The sequence below is a fragment of the Equus asinus genome, chromosome 22 (assembly GCF_041296235.1).
Source record: "Equus asinus isolate D_3611 breed Donkey chromosome 22, EquAss-T2T_v2, whole genome shotgun sequence".
NCBI classification, from domain to species: Eukaryota; Metazoa; Chordata; class Mammalia; order Perissodactyla; family Equidae; genus Equus; species Equus asinus.
In genome coordinates this window covers 41,354,652-41,368,628 of record NC_091811.1, presented here as the reverse complement: position 1 = coordinate 41,368,628, position 13,977 = coordinate 41,354,652, and the positions used below count along the sequence as shown (strand labels likewise).

General features: G+C 35.5%; 1 protein-coding gene across 1 annotated transcript in view; it reads left to right on the top strand.

Annotated features, from left to right (window-relative positions):
• SYT10 (synaptotagmin 10) overlaps positions 1-8,431 on the top strand; it is a 63,974-nt gene extending 55,543 nt beyond the window's left edge. Inside the window, exons 5-7 of the mRNA XM_014844638.3 lie at positions 1,059-1,230; positions 4,252-4,381; positions 7,250-8,431. Of these exons, the coding sequence (XP_014700124.1) occupies positions 1,059-1,230; positions 4,252-4,381; positions 7,250-7,321 (374 nt within the window). The 3' untranslated portion in view covers positions 7,322-8,431. The remainder of the gene's footprint in view (positions 1-1,058; positions 1,231-4,251; positions 4,382-7,249) is intronic.
• The last annotated feature ends 5,546 nt before the right edge of the window (positions 8,432-13,977 follow it).

Sequence of the window (13,977 nt, the reverse complement as noted above, 5' to 3'; positions counted from 1 at the left end):
TCAATGGAAAGAGAGAGAAAGAGGGAGTGGTGCTAGAGTTGGAGGGTGACCAGAATGAGAAAAAAAAAAATGAATGAGGATGGAGCAGACACTGATTGTTTTAACCGTCTACCGTACTCACCCCAATGCTAACACCCCCTCCCAAAGCTATGCCTCCTTTTTAATAAAGGTACAAAAAATAAGGCTTTAAGAAACTTTTGTATAATACTATGTAATTTTCTGTAATACTCTAACACTTTTCCTACTTAAGGCAGTAGAGATCAGTCAGGTGGGGCAGAACTTGTTCACAATTATTTGATCCCTTTTACCCATGAAAATATAGCCCAACTAAATTTTTCTCTTTCCATTGGCATCATATAGACAGTGTCATATCAGGAAACTTCTTTGTGGCCATCTTTAAGCCAAATATTGCCTTTTTTATTGTATACTGTTGAGCGTTTAATAAATTATTTGTAGTGATCATTTCTTTAGTCTGAGCTCTTGATCGAGAATCAATGCTGATGCTGTGACTATAAAATGAAACATCTCATTTTGGTACCTTTCCAACAACTGAAGAAAATTCTAGCATAGTTTTTGCTTTCTAATTTCTACTCACTGTGGTTATGTATACTTGTTCATATTCGGTGTTGCTCTTTCACAAGTTTTAGTCTTCTTATTCTAAATCATTTTGAAAGAAATTAACTTTAGTACAATTATTCTGGCTTGTTGGGTTGACATTCCCTAGAAATCACTTCTAACAAAATGTGTCCTCAAATAGCTGTGACTAAAAGACACATTATAGTTCTGGACTGGCTCATGATAAACTAGTGAGTTTTCTCCGTTGTATTAAAAACAGTGGGATCAAGTTAATTCCTGTCTAGTTCATTGAAGGTAAGTGCTTCCTTTTAAAGCGAGAAGTCTTAGACAGTCTATTCCCTCAGATAAGTCATTTGAATTTAAAACTGGTACTACTAAAGGGCTTAATATACCGCTTTTCTTACTTAGTAACAATTCACTACAGTTTTGTTTATGCTTTTTACTGTTACTTTCATTTGAATAAATTACCTTCCCGCTCCTAGATCCTTATGTCAAAGTGTCTCTGATGTGTGAGGGTCGAAGATTAAAAAAGAGGAAAACAACTACAAAGAAAAACACTCTAAACCCTGTGTACAATGAGGCCATTATTTTTGACATCCCTCCGGAGAATGTGGACCAGGTCAGCCTCTCCATTGCCGTCATGGATTATGATAGGTATGTGTATCTCTCTACTCGCTGAAGAGCAGCCATGTTTAGTCATTTGCAGACCAAATTTAGCTTTTTAGGTTGTTTACTGCTACAACAGTTTAAATCGGAAGAGGGAAGAGCCAGACCTGATGGCCTAGTGGTTAAAGTTCAGCACACTCCACTCCAACGGCATGGATTCAGTTCCTGGGCACAAAACCACACCACTTGTCTGTCAGTAGCCGTGCTGTGGCAGTAGTTCACATAGAAGACCCAGAAGAACTTACACACAACTACGTACTGGGGATTTGGGGGAGAAAGGAGAAAAAAGGAGGAAGATTGGCCATAGATGTTAGCTTAGGGCAAATCTTCCCCTGCAAAAAGAAAAAAAGAGTGAATTATAAGAGGGAAGAATTATTCATTCAAAATTCATTTTTTTCCATGTGATAATATTTATTATTTATTTTCCAAAAGAAGTCATTCTTTTTTTTTTCTCTCCTGAGGAAGATTAGCCCTGAGCTAACTGCTGCCAATCCTCCTCTTTTTTTGGAGGAAGATTAGCCCTGAGCTAACTACTGCCAGTCCTCCTCTTTTTTGCTGAGGAAGACTGGCCCTGAGCTAACATCCATGCCCATCTTCCTCTGCTTTATATGTGGGACGCCTACCACAGCATGGCTTGCCAAGTGATGTCATGTCCACACCAGGGATCCAAACTGGCAAACCCCGGGGCCGCCAAAGCGGAATGTGCGCACTTAACCTTTGTGCCACCAAGCCAGCCCCAAGAAGTCATTCTTAAGTTGAAGGACAGGACCCCTGGGGATGGTAAAAGGATGGGTGCAGAAGTAGTATGGAATGTATTAGAGAAAGCACTACTGTGAAGTCTTTAGAGTAACAACTGAAATTACAATCAACAGAGTTTGTTTTCCCAACTGGGATAGAATATGATACCATGATTCTTATCCAAGCTCTGTCATCAACTAGCTGTGTGAAAGGGCAAGGTATGTAATCTTTTTGGGATTCACTTTTCCCATTGGTAAAATACTGACATGATATGGAACTGTGAACAGTTGAGTGTTAAGAGTGGAAGGTGAATAGTGGCCGTAGGGACGCAGCCTTTATGCTTTCACATCGATCTTTAAACATTGCTTTGTGGATCGTTCTTCCAGCGCACACACTTTGATTCACTTCTTTCATAAAATTAATTGCCAGCTCCCAAGTGCAGCTTGGAAAGTTCTTACTGCTGCAGCTCCTACCTGTACCCTCCCACTCTTCCCTTGTCTGTCACGCTGTCTCCCTGCTCTGTGTATCTCATCCCAACCATGCTTTACAGCCCTGCTCAAGTTAACATTCTGTGTCTTTCTCAGCTAACCAACCTCTTCATCTGAACTCTTGTCCTGCTAAAGGTTCATATCTCTTATTTGATCCTTGCTAAACTCTTCTTGTTAGTTTTTGCTTTTTATATTTATAAACTTTTTGGAAAGGAATACTGTATGTTTAACCTGAAAAATTGTCAACAAAGTCAACAGTGCCTTACCACATTTTTTGTTCTAGTGGTAATACAAGTGGTACAGAACATACGTATACAAATAATCAAAGAGTGTCCATTTTATAGTATCATAAAGTAGTAGTAACCAGGATTGTATAACCTAGAGAAATTAATATGCTATCCTCTGGCTCAGAGCTAGCAAAATGAAGCACTAAAAAATAAAGTGATTTGTACCATCTATTTGAAATTAGTGTATATCACAATTAAAAAAAAAAAAAAGCTGCCACTGTCCAGAGAGAAAGAAATGCTAAATTAGTTCAAATTTCAAACTCTAAAACTGTTGTAATGTTTTCATCAGAAGCCCTTGTTGTCTTTGCCAAAAATTACTCCTGTTGATTTCTCCCATGAGTGACTGGGAGATACCATTGAGCATTTGTCACCCAGACAATTTTAGGGAAATGGATTCTGACAATATATAAAACAGGAAGGTAAAAATAAACAACAAAATATGCCCCACTTATTTCTAAAAATATGCTTGTTTGGGAAACTTCATATAGAGAAAAATGATACTAAACATACATATCTACATCAGTGACAGGAAGAAAGTAATGAAATGTCCCAAAATCACCTCAAAAGTCTCCTTAGAGATGTCTATCAAAATAACCTATAGAAATGCCTTTAAATTACATTTCCTTCTTCAGAAGCAATTTACCACATGTGCGCTTGAGTCAGCTGTCTTGATTCAAATCCTGCTTCAGCTTCTTATTAAACGTATCAAGGCAGGCGGGTCCCTTAACTTTTGGGTGTTTAAATTCTTTATCTGTAAAATGAGATGATAATGATGCTCATGGTCATGGTGTGAGGATTACGTGACTCAATACATTTAAATTACTTAGAACACTGTCTGGTAGATGATAAGCTCTCAAAAATATTAACTATCATTATTATTTTGATTTGTTGCTGTGAAAACAGGCCATGAAGAGAAAATGGGAATGTTGTTCAGTGTACTCTGGTGCTATGCGATAATAAATCAGATGCCATGGTACTGAACATAGCCCTGCCCGGTTTAATTGCAGTGCAAGAAGTAATGTTCACTGACATACCATTTAGAGTCAATTAAATGTGGTCATTTATACAAGAAAGTGGGTATTGAGCTCTTGGTGAGAAATGTGAGCATCACTATAAAACATGAAGCCCTGTGGAAAGAACAAGATTGGATTTACATCACTTAAACTTAAGACTGCTTCCAAGAAAGAAACTCATCATATAGGTCATTTCTCATTCACACTATTCTTATGATTGTGAAATGTGCTCAAGTGACAGAGCACTGAAATGTTTTGTGTGTGCTCCTTTTACAGATTCATTTTTGAATGCTGCTCCTGTTTAATAAATCTTAGTTTACTAAGGTTTTTCATTTGACCTGAAGTAGTTGAATCTTCAGGATCATCTAGAACCTGTCACAAAGTCTAGTGTTTTAATCATATGCTTAAAGTTCTGCTAAGATGCGTGAAACCCCATTTTTCTTTGAATGGTGGAATGAAAGTATAATATTCTCCTAATCATAGGGTAGGACACAATGAGGTCATTGGAGTGTGTAGAACAGGCCTGGATGCTGAGGGTCTTGGGCGAGACCACTGGAATGAAATGCTGGCCTACCACCGAAAACCAATAACACACTGGCACCCCTTGCTGGAGGTAAGCTCTGTGGTTCCCTGACATCTGCTCTCTTTTTTATCTCTTTTGGTTAGATACTATTTGTCTGCTAACATTTCTCTGGCGTTTTACGTGTTCACCTATTTTTTTAAGACAGACATTTCTCTTGGTTTTGTCCCGCAGATTCTGTCACCCAGTATTCAAAGTTCTGTGTGCCTTGTTAGATTTTAAAAACCCATAAACTTTCTGGGTTTCTGGTAGATACCATTGAGCATTTGTCACCCAGACAATTTTAGGGAAATGGATTTTATGGACAATAAGCCCATAAAAACTGCAAGTCTATTATTTTCTTTGCATAGCCTGAAAACGTACATCAATGGGTGCTGGAGAAATTGAGCAAATCTACTACTAACTGGAAACTAAATTTTGATGCCTGTCTTTTGTGAAAACAGCCACATCACCTGAAGTTCCCCAGAATATCTAAATAGAGGCACTGTCACCTAATATAACTCATCTATGTAAGGGGACAAGTGAATCTCCCCCAACTCTGGTCAGGAAGTACAGTGCTCACAGATTTTTAAAATATTGCGGCATCAGCTTGCCTGAGTTTGAAGCCTGGCTCTGCCATCTGACTACATAGTGGAGACCCTTGCGCAGGTTGCTTTCATCTCTCTAAATGTCTGCTATTACTCTGTATTCAGAGTAAACCCATAGAGTAAAACTAAATAAAGTGGTGAATATTAAGTGCTTAGCACAGAGTGTGGCACAATGTTAGCTCTCATTAAACTAATATTAATGCTTTTAGTAACCAGAAGAAGCATCAATACCAGTTTCTATCGGGATTTTTAGCCATGATGTAGTTGTAGTCTACTCGATACACTGAATGTTGCTAGATGGAATGAGTTATTTCCCAAAGACAATTGCTGGAGCCCCTTGAAGAGTCACAAAGTAGATCATTCATAGGACTTGACTAATTGAGAGGTAATGCGGGTTGACAAAACGATGTGTAGTAGAGGATGCAATTCAATAAAAAAATAGTTAAGATAACCACATAGTAAGTGATGATACATTGCTGTCTCTCCACGGGTAAGATCTCCTTCTTGTTCTGGCACCAGGCACTGGGTTGAGTGGAAGACACGGTACAGTGTAAACAACTAAATGTTAGTGGGCCCAGGTTCTAATCTTAGCTTAGTGACAAAAATGTGACCTGTCTGTGTTACTCAGAATGTTACAGGGAAAATTTGGTGAACATTGGATAAATATTGCATGCTCAGACAACAGAGATGAACTGTCATCAGAGAGAAGATATCTGCTTATATATATATATATGTGTGTGTGTGTGTATATATATATATATATATACATGTTCCAAATCTTTACCTCACTTCATCATTTACTGTGGATCATAAAAGACAGACACATACGCAATGCACATTCACACAGCACTTCCCCCTCGAGTGCTTCAGCAGTATAGACAGGTGTATTCTCTAAACAGTTCAACGAGCCTTGGGAAGGTTGTCTTTCATTTCAATAGTGTGTATTGTCTGAATTATAAAGTATACTCTACTGCCTATTAATCAATTACTATCCTTTTCCTGGTTCTCATCTTTGTTTTTCTTTAAACTTTGAAAAGTGAATATTAATTCTAAGAATCTAGACATGAGAGTAAAGTTTGCTGGGCAGAGAACCACACTGAAGGGAGACGTGAGTTCTAATTCTTGCTCCTCTGGCTGTCTAATCCTGGGCAGACCACTTACTCTGTCTATAACTGCATTTGTCCATATTTAATGAAAATAGAAATGCGTGATATATAGGGATATATAGGAGTGATATATAGGGGAAAATGAGACAATGTGTGCTAGGACTTTTAACTAATGAAAGGGCAAGGGTTATATGACCCAAACCATATTATAATTACTTATGACTGTTTAATAAGCAGTTACACATTTATCTGATGAAAGGAAGCATTGGAATAGCCATGTGTTTGTGTCTGAGAATATGTGAACACTTTTCAGTCATTATAGGATCTAAAGGAAGAATAAGCTACAATATGAATGTCAGAAGAAGATTCCAGGTATTTTTCTAGCAGCTAGGTATCTGAGGACAAGTGGGACTAAAAGATTATGTAAATGTGCTTTCCTCAGCAAATAGCTCCTTTTTTCCAACTCTTGCACCTACACTCGTTGGTCAAACGGAACATGTGGACTGGAGACCTAAGAACTGGGTGGAGTTTGCATTGTAGGAAAGTGATGGGTGTGTAATTATGTGTTTTGTTGCCAGAGAAGGGATTAAAATGAGAAGGGAACAATTATTCAAGAGCTGGGTAAATTAGTGGGACAGAGACTGAAGCATCATTTAGAAAATCTTATTACTTCTACCTAAATAATCAAAAGTTTATTCTGTTGTAATTAAATTTTTTAAATACTAATAATATTTAGGGACTGTGAGAAATTATTCTTCATCATTTCTGGCTCCCATTTGCCAAATTCAGCCCCTCTCGTCTCATTAATTGCTCCTATAAAAATCACCTCCTGTCTTAGAGTAAGTGGAATGCGTTCTCTTGTGTCTAGAACCTCTTATTGCCTTTACCGAGTAATTCCTCCCACTATGGTAAGAACTAAAAGCCTCTCCTACAATGTGACATGAATCTGCAGTCATGAATCGTTACCTGTACAGTGCCGCTCTGCATGCCATCTGTGTACCATGCTCTGCTGACATCTCTGTGACACGTTTGTGCCCCCTCATGCTACCTAAGAAGGTGAATTTGAAGGGCAGGAAGAGTTACATTTATCTTTTCTTCAGAGACTTACATATTGTGGGTGAATATTCACTAGTAAAAAGTAGGAACAATTACCTTCTTTATTATTTTTTTTACACTAGATCATACGTTATGAAATTACTGTCTTTCAGCTACCTGGCCGGGCGACCAGTTTTGATAGTCAAGGATCCTGTCCATCTCCCAAACCACCTCCCACACCGTAATGCCTCCAAAATAAGACCATTATAATCAGGACCCAGGATCATGTGCTCATCAGATCAGAAAAAAAGCGGACGGTTTGATTTCCTCATTTAAAATACATCTTGATAATGAACAAACTTGTGCAATTTTCATTTACTTTTTTTGTCTGTTTATTAACTTTGGACATCTTGATATATTTTACTTGAATACAAATAGTCCTTACTTATAGAAGGCATTTTATTCTTCGTGTCATATGCCTATTAGCACAAAGAGTGTTTTAATAAGTTGTAATTGTTTTCATAAGCAAAGAAATATGTTTTTTAGAAAGAACCCATACTAATCTGAAATTGAATATAGTGTATGCTGCTATTGTATACAGGAGCACATGTCACATATGTATGGTTTTGATTTTGTTACAATGATGTTTATTTCTAGGTGTGCACATGGTTCTATAAAAACTTTAACAGAAATTTCAGACTTAACTTACACAACATTAAAATATTTGTGCTATCAAATTAATGTTACCCATCTGATAATATATTCTTTCATTCTCAGCAAATTCTTTTCTTGGTAAGGCTTGGCTCTGCCAAACTCAAAACTTTGTCTCTCAAGCTTGTTCTTTAAAACATACAGATGGAACTATAATTTAAAGAACCATTTTGAATATAAATTTAAGAAGTAATATTTAGTAGCTGGAAAATGGAGGTTGAGCCATTTGGGCTACCATTTTATACTGTCTTAATGTTACATTAGTTCAAACATCTGTTGCACTGTTTTACTGACATTTTTAAAATTCTAATAATCTTAATCTCAAATGTAGCATTAGTATTCCTGAAAGAATAGAGTCAGAAGTCATTCATTTTTTTAAGTGTTCGTAAGGTTAAGTACTGTGGCATATATTTTGTGACATGAAGCTATGACGTAGATCTTGTATTTCTGATAGATGATACTAATAGACACCAAAGGTACAATAAATGTCTGTGCTCATTGTCATTTAGATTGTACACAGTAATGGTGACTTTTAAACCAAATCAGAAGTTAATCATTAGAATTAGGTATTTTCTTCAAGAAAGGATGACTTATTTTTCAGCAAGTTATAGAAATATACCATAAATAATATAACTTCAACATTTAATAAAAATAAACAAAGAATTCTAAAGGCCCAGACCCACAGTCCTTTCATGAAAGGCATTTCCCTTCATAAGGATCAAGGATCAGGCCACTAGTCCTAAAAACTATGCAAATGTTTTTACATGACGGAACTTTCTTTTAAATCAGGTGAACTTTTTATTGTCTCATTTCCGGGCCCTATATCTATATCTAAACTATATTGAATGACCCCAACCTTACTTTTGAGATGTGTATTATGGATAGTGCATATTTCAAGCTTATTCCAAGATAAGAGGTTAAAAGAACCAAAGAAAGGCAAGAAAATATGCACTTAGACAAAAAAAATACATTCATCAGAATGAGAAAATTTTATCAACAATTATAAAATTTTGATTTTAGTAATATCTCTTATTTCTAAATATTAAAAAAAACTTTTTAAAAGCCTTGACATTTAGTTTGCTGGCCTCTCTCATAATGATGGCATTACTGTTAATTAAGATGTAAATATTTTCCACATTAATATTTTAAAAGCAACACAATTCCCTAAAATTTTTCAAAAATGCTTGTACCATCCTAATGAAAACAAGTATTTCTAGCTAACATTTTCTAATTTAGAAATAATAGAAGAAAACTGTTTGAAAATACCTGGCTACCTTATCAAGCCTAGAAGAACCATTTACTGTAGACAGAGTGACTTCAGATAACACTTCTATTTTGGAATTATTTGTTTTACTGGGAAATAAAAATTGTCAAATGGGAAGACAAAAGTTATACTCTTAATAAAATGGCATTATTGGAGTCAATTGTTTTATTAGTAGATATAGCTGCAGGTTATATTTCATTAGCAACTATGTTTCCTAAGTGAGTATAATAATTATTTTCACCTGAAAACATATTTTAAGGACTTTTTATTCATTCTTAGAACCTCGTGTTTTCTTTGCCTCCTATGGAGAAAAAGCCAATATGTGATGAAAAAATGCAAATGACTAGCCAGCCAGGAGATTTTAATACGGGGATTGTAGATTAAAGTAAGTTTTTAAGGTAATTTTTTAAAAATGTTTCCCAGGGGGGCCTGACCAGTGGCACAGCAGTTGACTTCACATGTTCTGCTTCAGCAGCCCAGGGGTTGCCGATTCTGATCCCGGGTGTGGACATTGCACCGCTAGGCATGCCATGCTGTGGCAGGTGTCCCACATATAAAGTAGAGGAAGATGGGCAGCGATATAAGCTCAGGGCCAGTCTTCCTCAGCAAAAAGAGGAAGACTGGCAGCAGATGTTAGCTCAGGGCTAATCTTCCTCAAAAAAAAAAAAAGTTTCCTAGGGATTAGAATAAACTCATTACGCGAGAGTATTTGTTAATCCTGTGAGAGAGATCAAGGAGAGAAAATTCACCACCACCCATCTTTCATGCAATACATGAGGGACATTTACCCTCATATTGATAAAGCATGATCATTTAAAACAATAGTTCATGTTATAAAAAGGGAATCCTACCACTTTCAGTACAACACACCCTCACTCTACACAGCCACACATCCATACAAGCATGACTGATCCTCTTTCTACTTGTGATTGAAGGTGGAATGTTTTTACTTCAGTCTTTAAAATAAGGTTTAATGTTATAGATCTCCTCCATTCATTGTGTGGGACACCACATTTTAATGACAGCATGGCACATCATGAAGTCGCAGCTTAGGTATCTAGTGAATACCTAATTTCAGGGACTTATCCAGGGACTTGCCAAACATTAGTCTAGGAAAAAGGAGCCAGTGTTGACTCATTAGCATAATAACACTGGTGTTCTTTTGGGTTTTTTAATTAATTAATTAATTAACATTTTTATTTTACACGATTCACTAAGTAATCAGGGGAATGAGGAAACTGAATTTGAAAAGAACATTTGTGTTTGTGAAGTATATCATCTTCTCACAAAAATCTGAACGGTTGATGCTGTTTTTACACTGGTTTCTGACTAGTATTTTTCTTGACCATTTTAATTTTCTTTGTCAGGCCAGCCCTGTTTCTGGTACTTAACTTTACATGCAAAACTCGTGATTTTAATACATTCACAGTCCCGTAAAAGATATCATGAGGACTATGTCAGGGAACTAGAGATGGGCACCCAGAGGCGAGCGCACCCTTCCCTACACAGTTTTGGGGAGCGTGTGTGTGTTCCAGTTACTGCAGGGAGACCAGACCCGTCAATACTCGCTCAGGTTTTCGATAAAAGCAAATATATTTGAACCTGTTTGGTTGTGATATTTAACTGACATTTTCACCTGTGTTTATTCTCCTAAAATATTTATTATTTTAAACTTTGCAGACTCCATAAAGGACTATCCATTTCATAAGGCTTTTATTTAATGATTAATCACTTCAAAAATGAAAAAGCCAAACTTCCACTCCTTTCTCAACTTTCACCATTCATAAAACAAAATGTAACGTATTTCAGAATGAGTTAGCAAAAGAGCCAAAGACTATTACAAATAAAGGGACACAAAATCTCAACATCGAACGTATGAGCATTTCTTTACTCCTTTAAAAAGAACACTTGATATTATCTCAGAACGTCTGTTTTCAGGGAGCTCCAGCTGATATTTCTTGCCACCTTAGTTGCACTTAAGACCAGGTAATTTAATTACTTGATTATTTAAAAAGAAAAAGCTAAAGTTGATAAGGATTTAAGAAAGTCATTCAACTTCTACTAAATCTAAAGAAAATTTGGAGACCTGTTTCCTTCACAATTTGGTCTTAAAGCAACTCTGGTTGTCCTGATGTACTTAAATTGATCTAAACTTCTATAGCTTTTAGGCTAAGAATTTATTGCTGCCAATAAGAAACGATACAAAAACACAGAAAAGTAAAATAATTTAAAGTAAGAATCTACGTAACTAAACAGTAGTCAAAAAGAGATGTTAAAACATATGGAAATACAGATATTGGATGCAAAATTAAAAAAGAACTCCTTTGTGTTTTAACTTTTAGTGGAAACTAAATTCTCTAATAAAGAACCCATGACACAGCATTTTAGTACTTACCCAATGACATGGCTCAGGATAAGATTCATCTGAAGCTATTAAAACCCATTATTTAAAAGAAAATAGTGAGTTTATATTTTACATGGGAAATAGAGCTAATTAAACTAAATGCTGTTTCCAATGTGTTATTCAGTGAACTCTTTAAGGTAAGAATTTCCTATTTCATTAGAAGACTTTTCCTACTTTGATTCCATCTTGTGTTAATTAAAGTGAATGGTAATTTAATAAAAGATGCCTTGGTAATATTTGTCATCTGCCATTAACAGTTAACCAAAAAGATGTATATTTGAACAGTGGCAGTTAACTAATATTCAGTTCAAGTGTTTTCTCATCAAAGTAAAACCTTGTTTTCCTTTTCACCCTGTTCATCATGAAGCTAGGTAAGCAGGGTTTGACTTGATGACCTAAAAAGTCTCTATCATGTTATAGAGACTTCAAAAAGAAAGCTCTAAATTAAGAGCTGAGGTGGGACTTAAGGATTTATTGAATGCAAACATTTTGAATGCTAGAAATGGTGATTGAAAAAATAAGATGTTTAAGAGAAAAGATAAGCTGCTTCATGCCTGAAATGATTTAAATAAACTCCTTCAGGGAAGAATTGATAATCCTATTTTTTGTCTATACTGAGACACCGGAAATGACTTGCTATTGATAGAGCTAGCGATGCAGAAGGTATTTATATGGAAATGTTTCCATCTCAAACTGGCAATAATTTTTTCTAAGCTCACTTGTGTCATGAGAGCCCTCTCCAGAGAGAAAATCATGCCTGATCTTGTCATGAAAGGGTAAAAATTGGCCATTTCTTTGGAAATTTTGTTGTGATTTGCATCTGCTGTGCACAGAATCCTCATTTACTGTACAGGGTGTTGGACTTCAATTATTCAATTTCCTGTTTTTGTTCCCTCAAGAACAATTTATTGGATAACAATGCATATTATAAAAATGGGTCAAAAATTGTTAAGAGAAGTTAAGTCTCAATGTTGGAAGCTTAATGCAGTGGATTTTTGTTTTTGTTATCTCTTTCAAAATTGGTTTTTATTTTCCCAGTCTGAACATCAACACAGGGACTTATGTCTGGTTATGATTTTGCTGTAGAGTAAAGTTTGTGAACCAAAATAAAAAGCTAAAATCCCTAAGGCTGTATACAAAATGGTCACAGAATCATTCTCTATAAAAATTGCATGGTTTATTCTATTTATGTCTATATAGATTGTTATGTGGGTTTTATTATTTTTTTATTTTTTCTTTGGAAAGGCCATTTAAGCCTCTCATGTAAAAAACACAGTAATCTCCAGTGTGAATAGCTTCATAAATTATAAGAAAGAAGCAGGTATACCAACTCTAATATACAAAATATTTGCATTTATAGTTTTTTAAAAACCAAAAGTCCAATCCAAGTTCAAGTCATTCACATTAACTTCTTATTGACCCTTCCAACTGAGAGAAGTGATCGGGTCCACCTGCAAAATGTGGATAAATTATGGACACCATGAAGCAAGACTTTCATTTCAGAATGAAGAAGACAAGATAGGAAAGAACAGCCTCACACTGTAAATGTGGTGATTCTGCTAACAAGTAGTCCAAGATATTTGCCAATTGTTCTAAACTGGCAGAAACCACCAAAATTTTTCATTTCATACATGATGTTGAATAATTTGGATCCATCATATTCGATCTTCTTTTGTATCCTTCGGTCATTGTTCATAAGGTGACTTTTTAAATGAAGTTTGTGATGTAATACGTAGCCATTGTTCAAATCAATATCTTTGACTTCCGTATTATAGAACAAAAGTTTTACAATCTTTTGAAATTCGTGTTTCTGGCTTTTGTACATGGTAACCAGCCATTTGTGAAACTTGACAGCATATAATTGTATTACTTAGAAAAAATGTTTTGCAGCCACCTTTAAAAGATGTTACACATTTCAGTATTTTTACAATGTCTTCTTTAGAACGTGTGAACATATTTGTCAGGTTCAGATGAATTATGTAACAATGAAACCTCAATGCTGTTATGACGTGTACAGTTTATGATTACTTTTGTAAAAGAAAATGGAAAAGCACTTGAAATATAATTTTACTGTTTCATATGTATTTTGAAAAATAAATAAAGTGATTATAAATTACTTTTGTCTGTCTTTGAAGACAATAGCTTTTACAGATTTAATTTTGAGAACTTTATGTTGTGAAGTTTTTCTTTAATAGTCGTTATTTATGGCACTCATTAGAGAGCAGGGTAATTTATTTATCAACAATTCAATAATTCGAGCAACTGAATATATCTTAAAAACCGCATTTAATGCATACCTTTTTTTCACAAAATTATCAATTTAAGGTCCTGGATTACTCCCACTAAGGAATAATGAAACAATCATTAGTCAAGTGTTAAAAGAGGAAAGTGCCACTTACACATATTAACCACATTTGTTTCATCTGCAAAAGGTCCCTGTAAATACCTTAGCGGGTCATTCAGTGGTTGGGATAGGCCAGTTATTTTGTTTCTTTCTGATTTGCCTCAAATTTTCAAAAAGA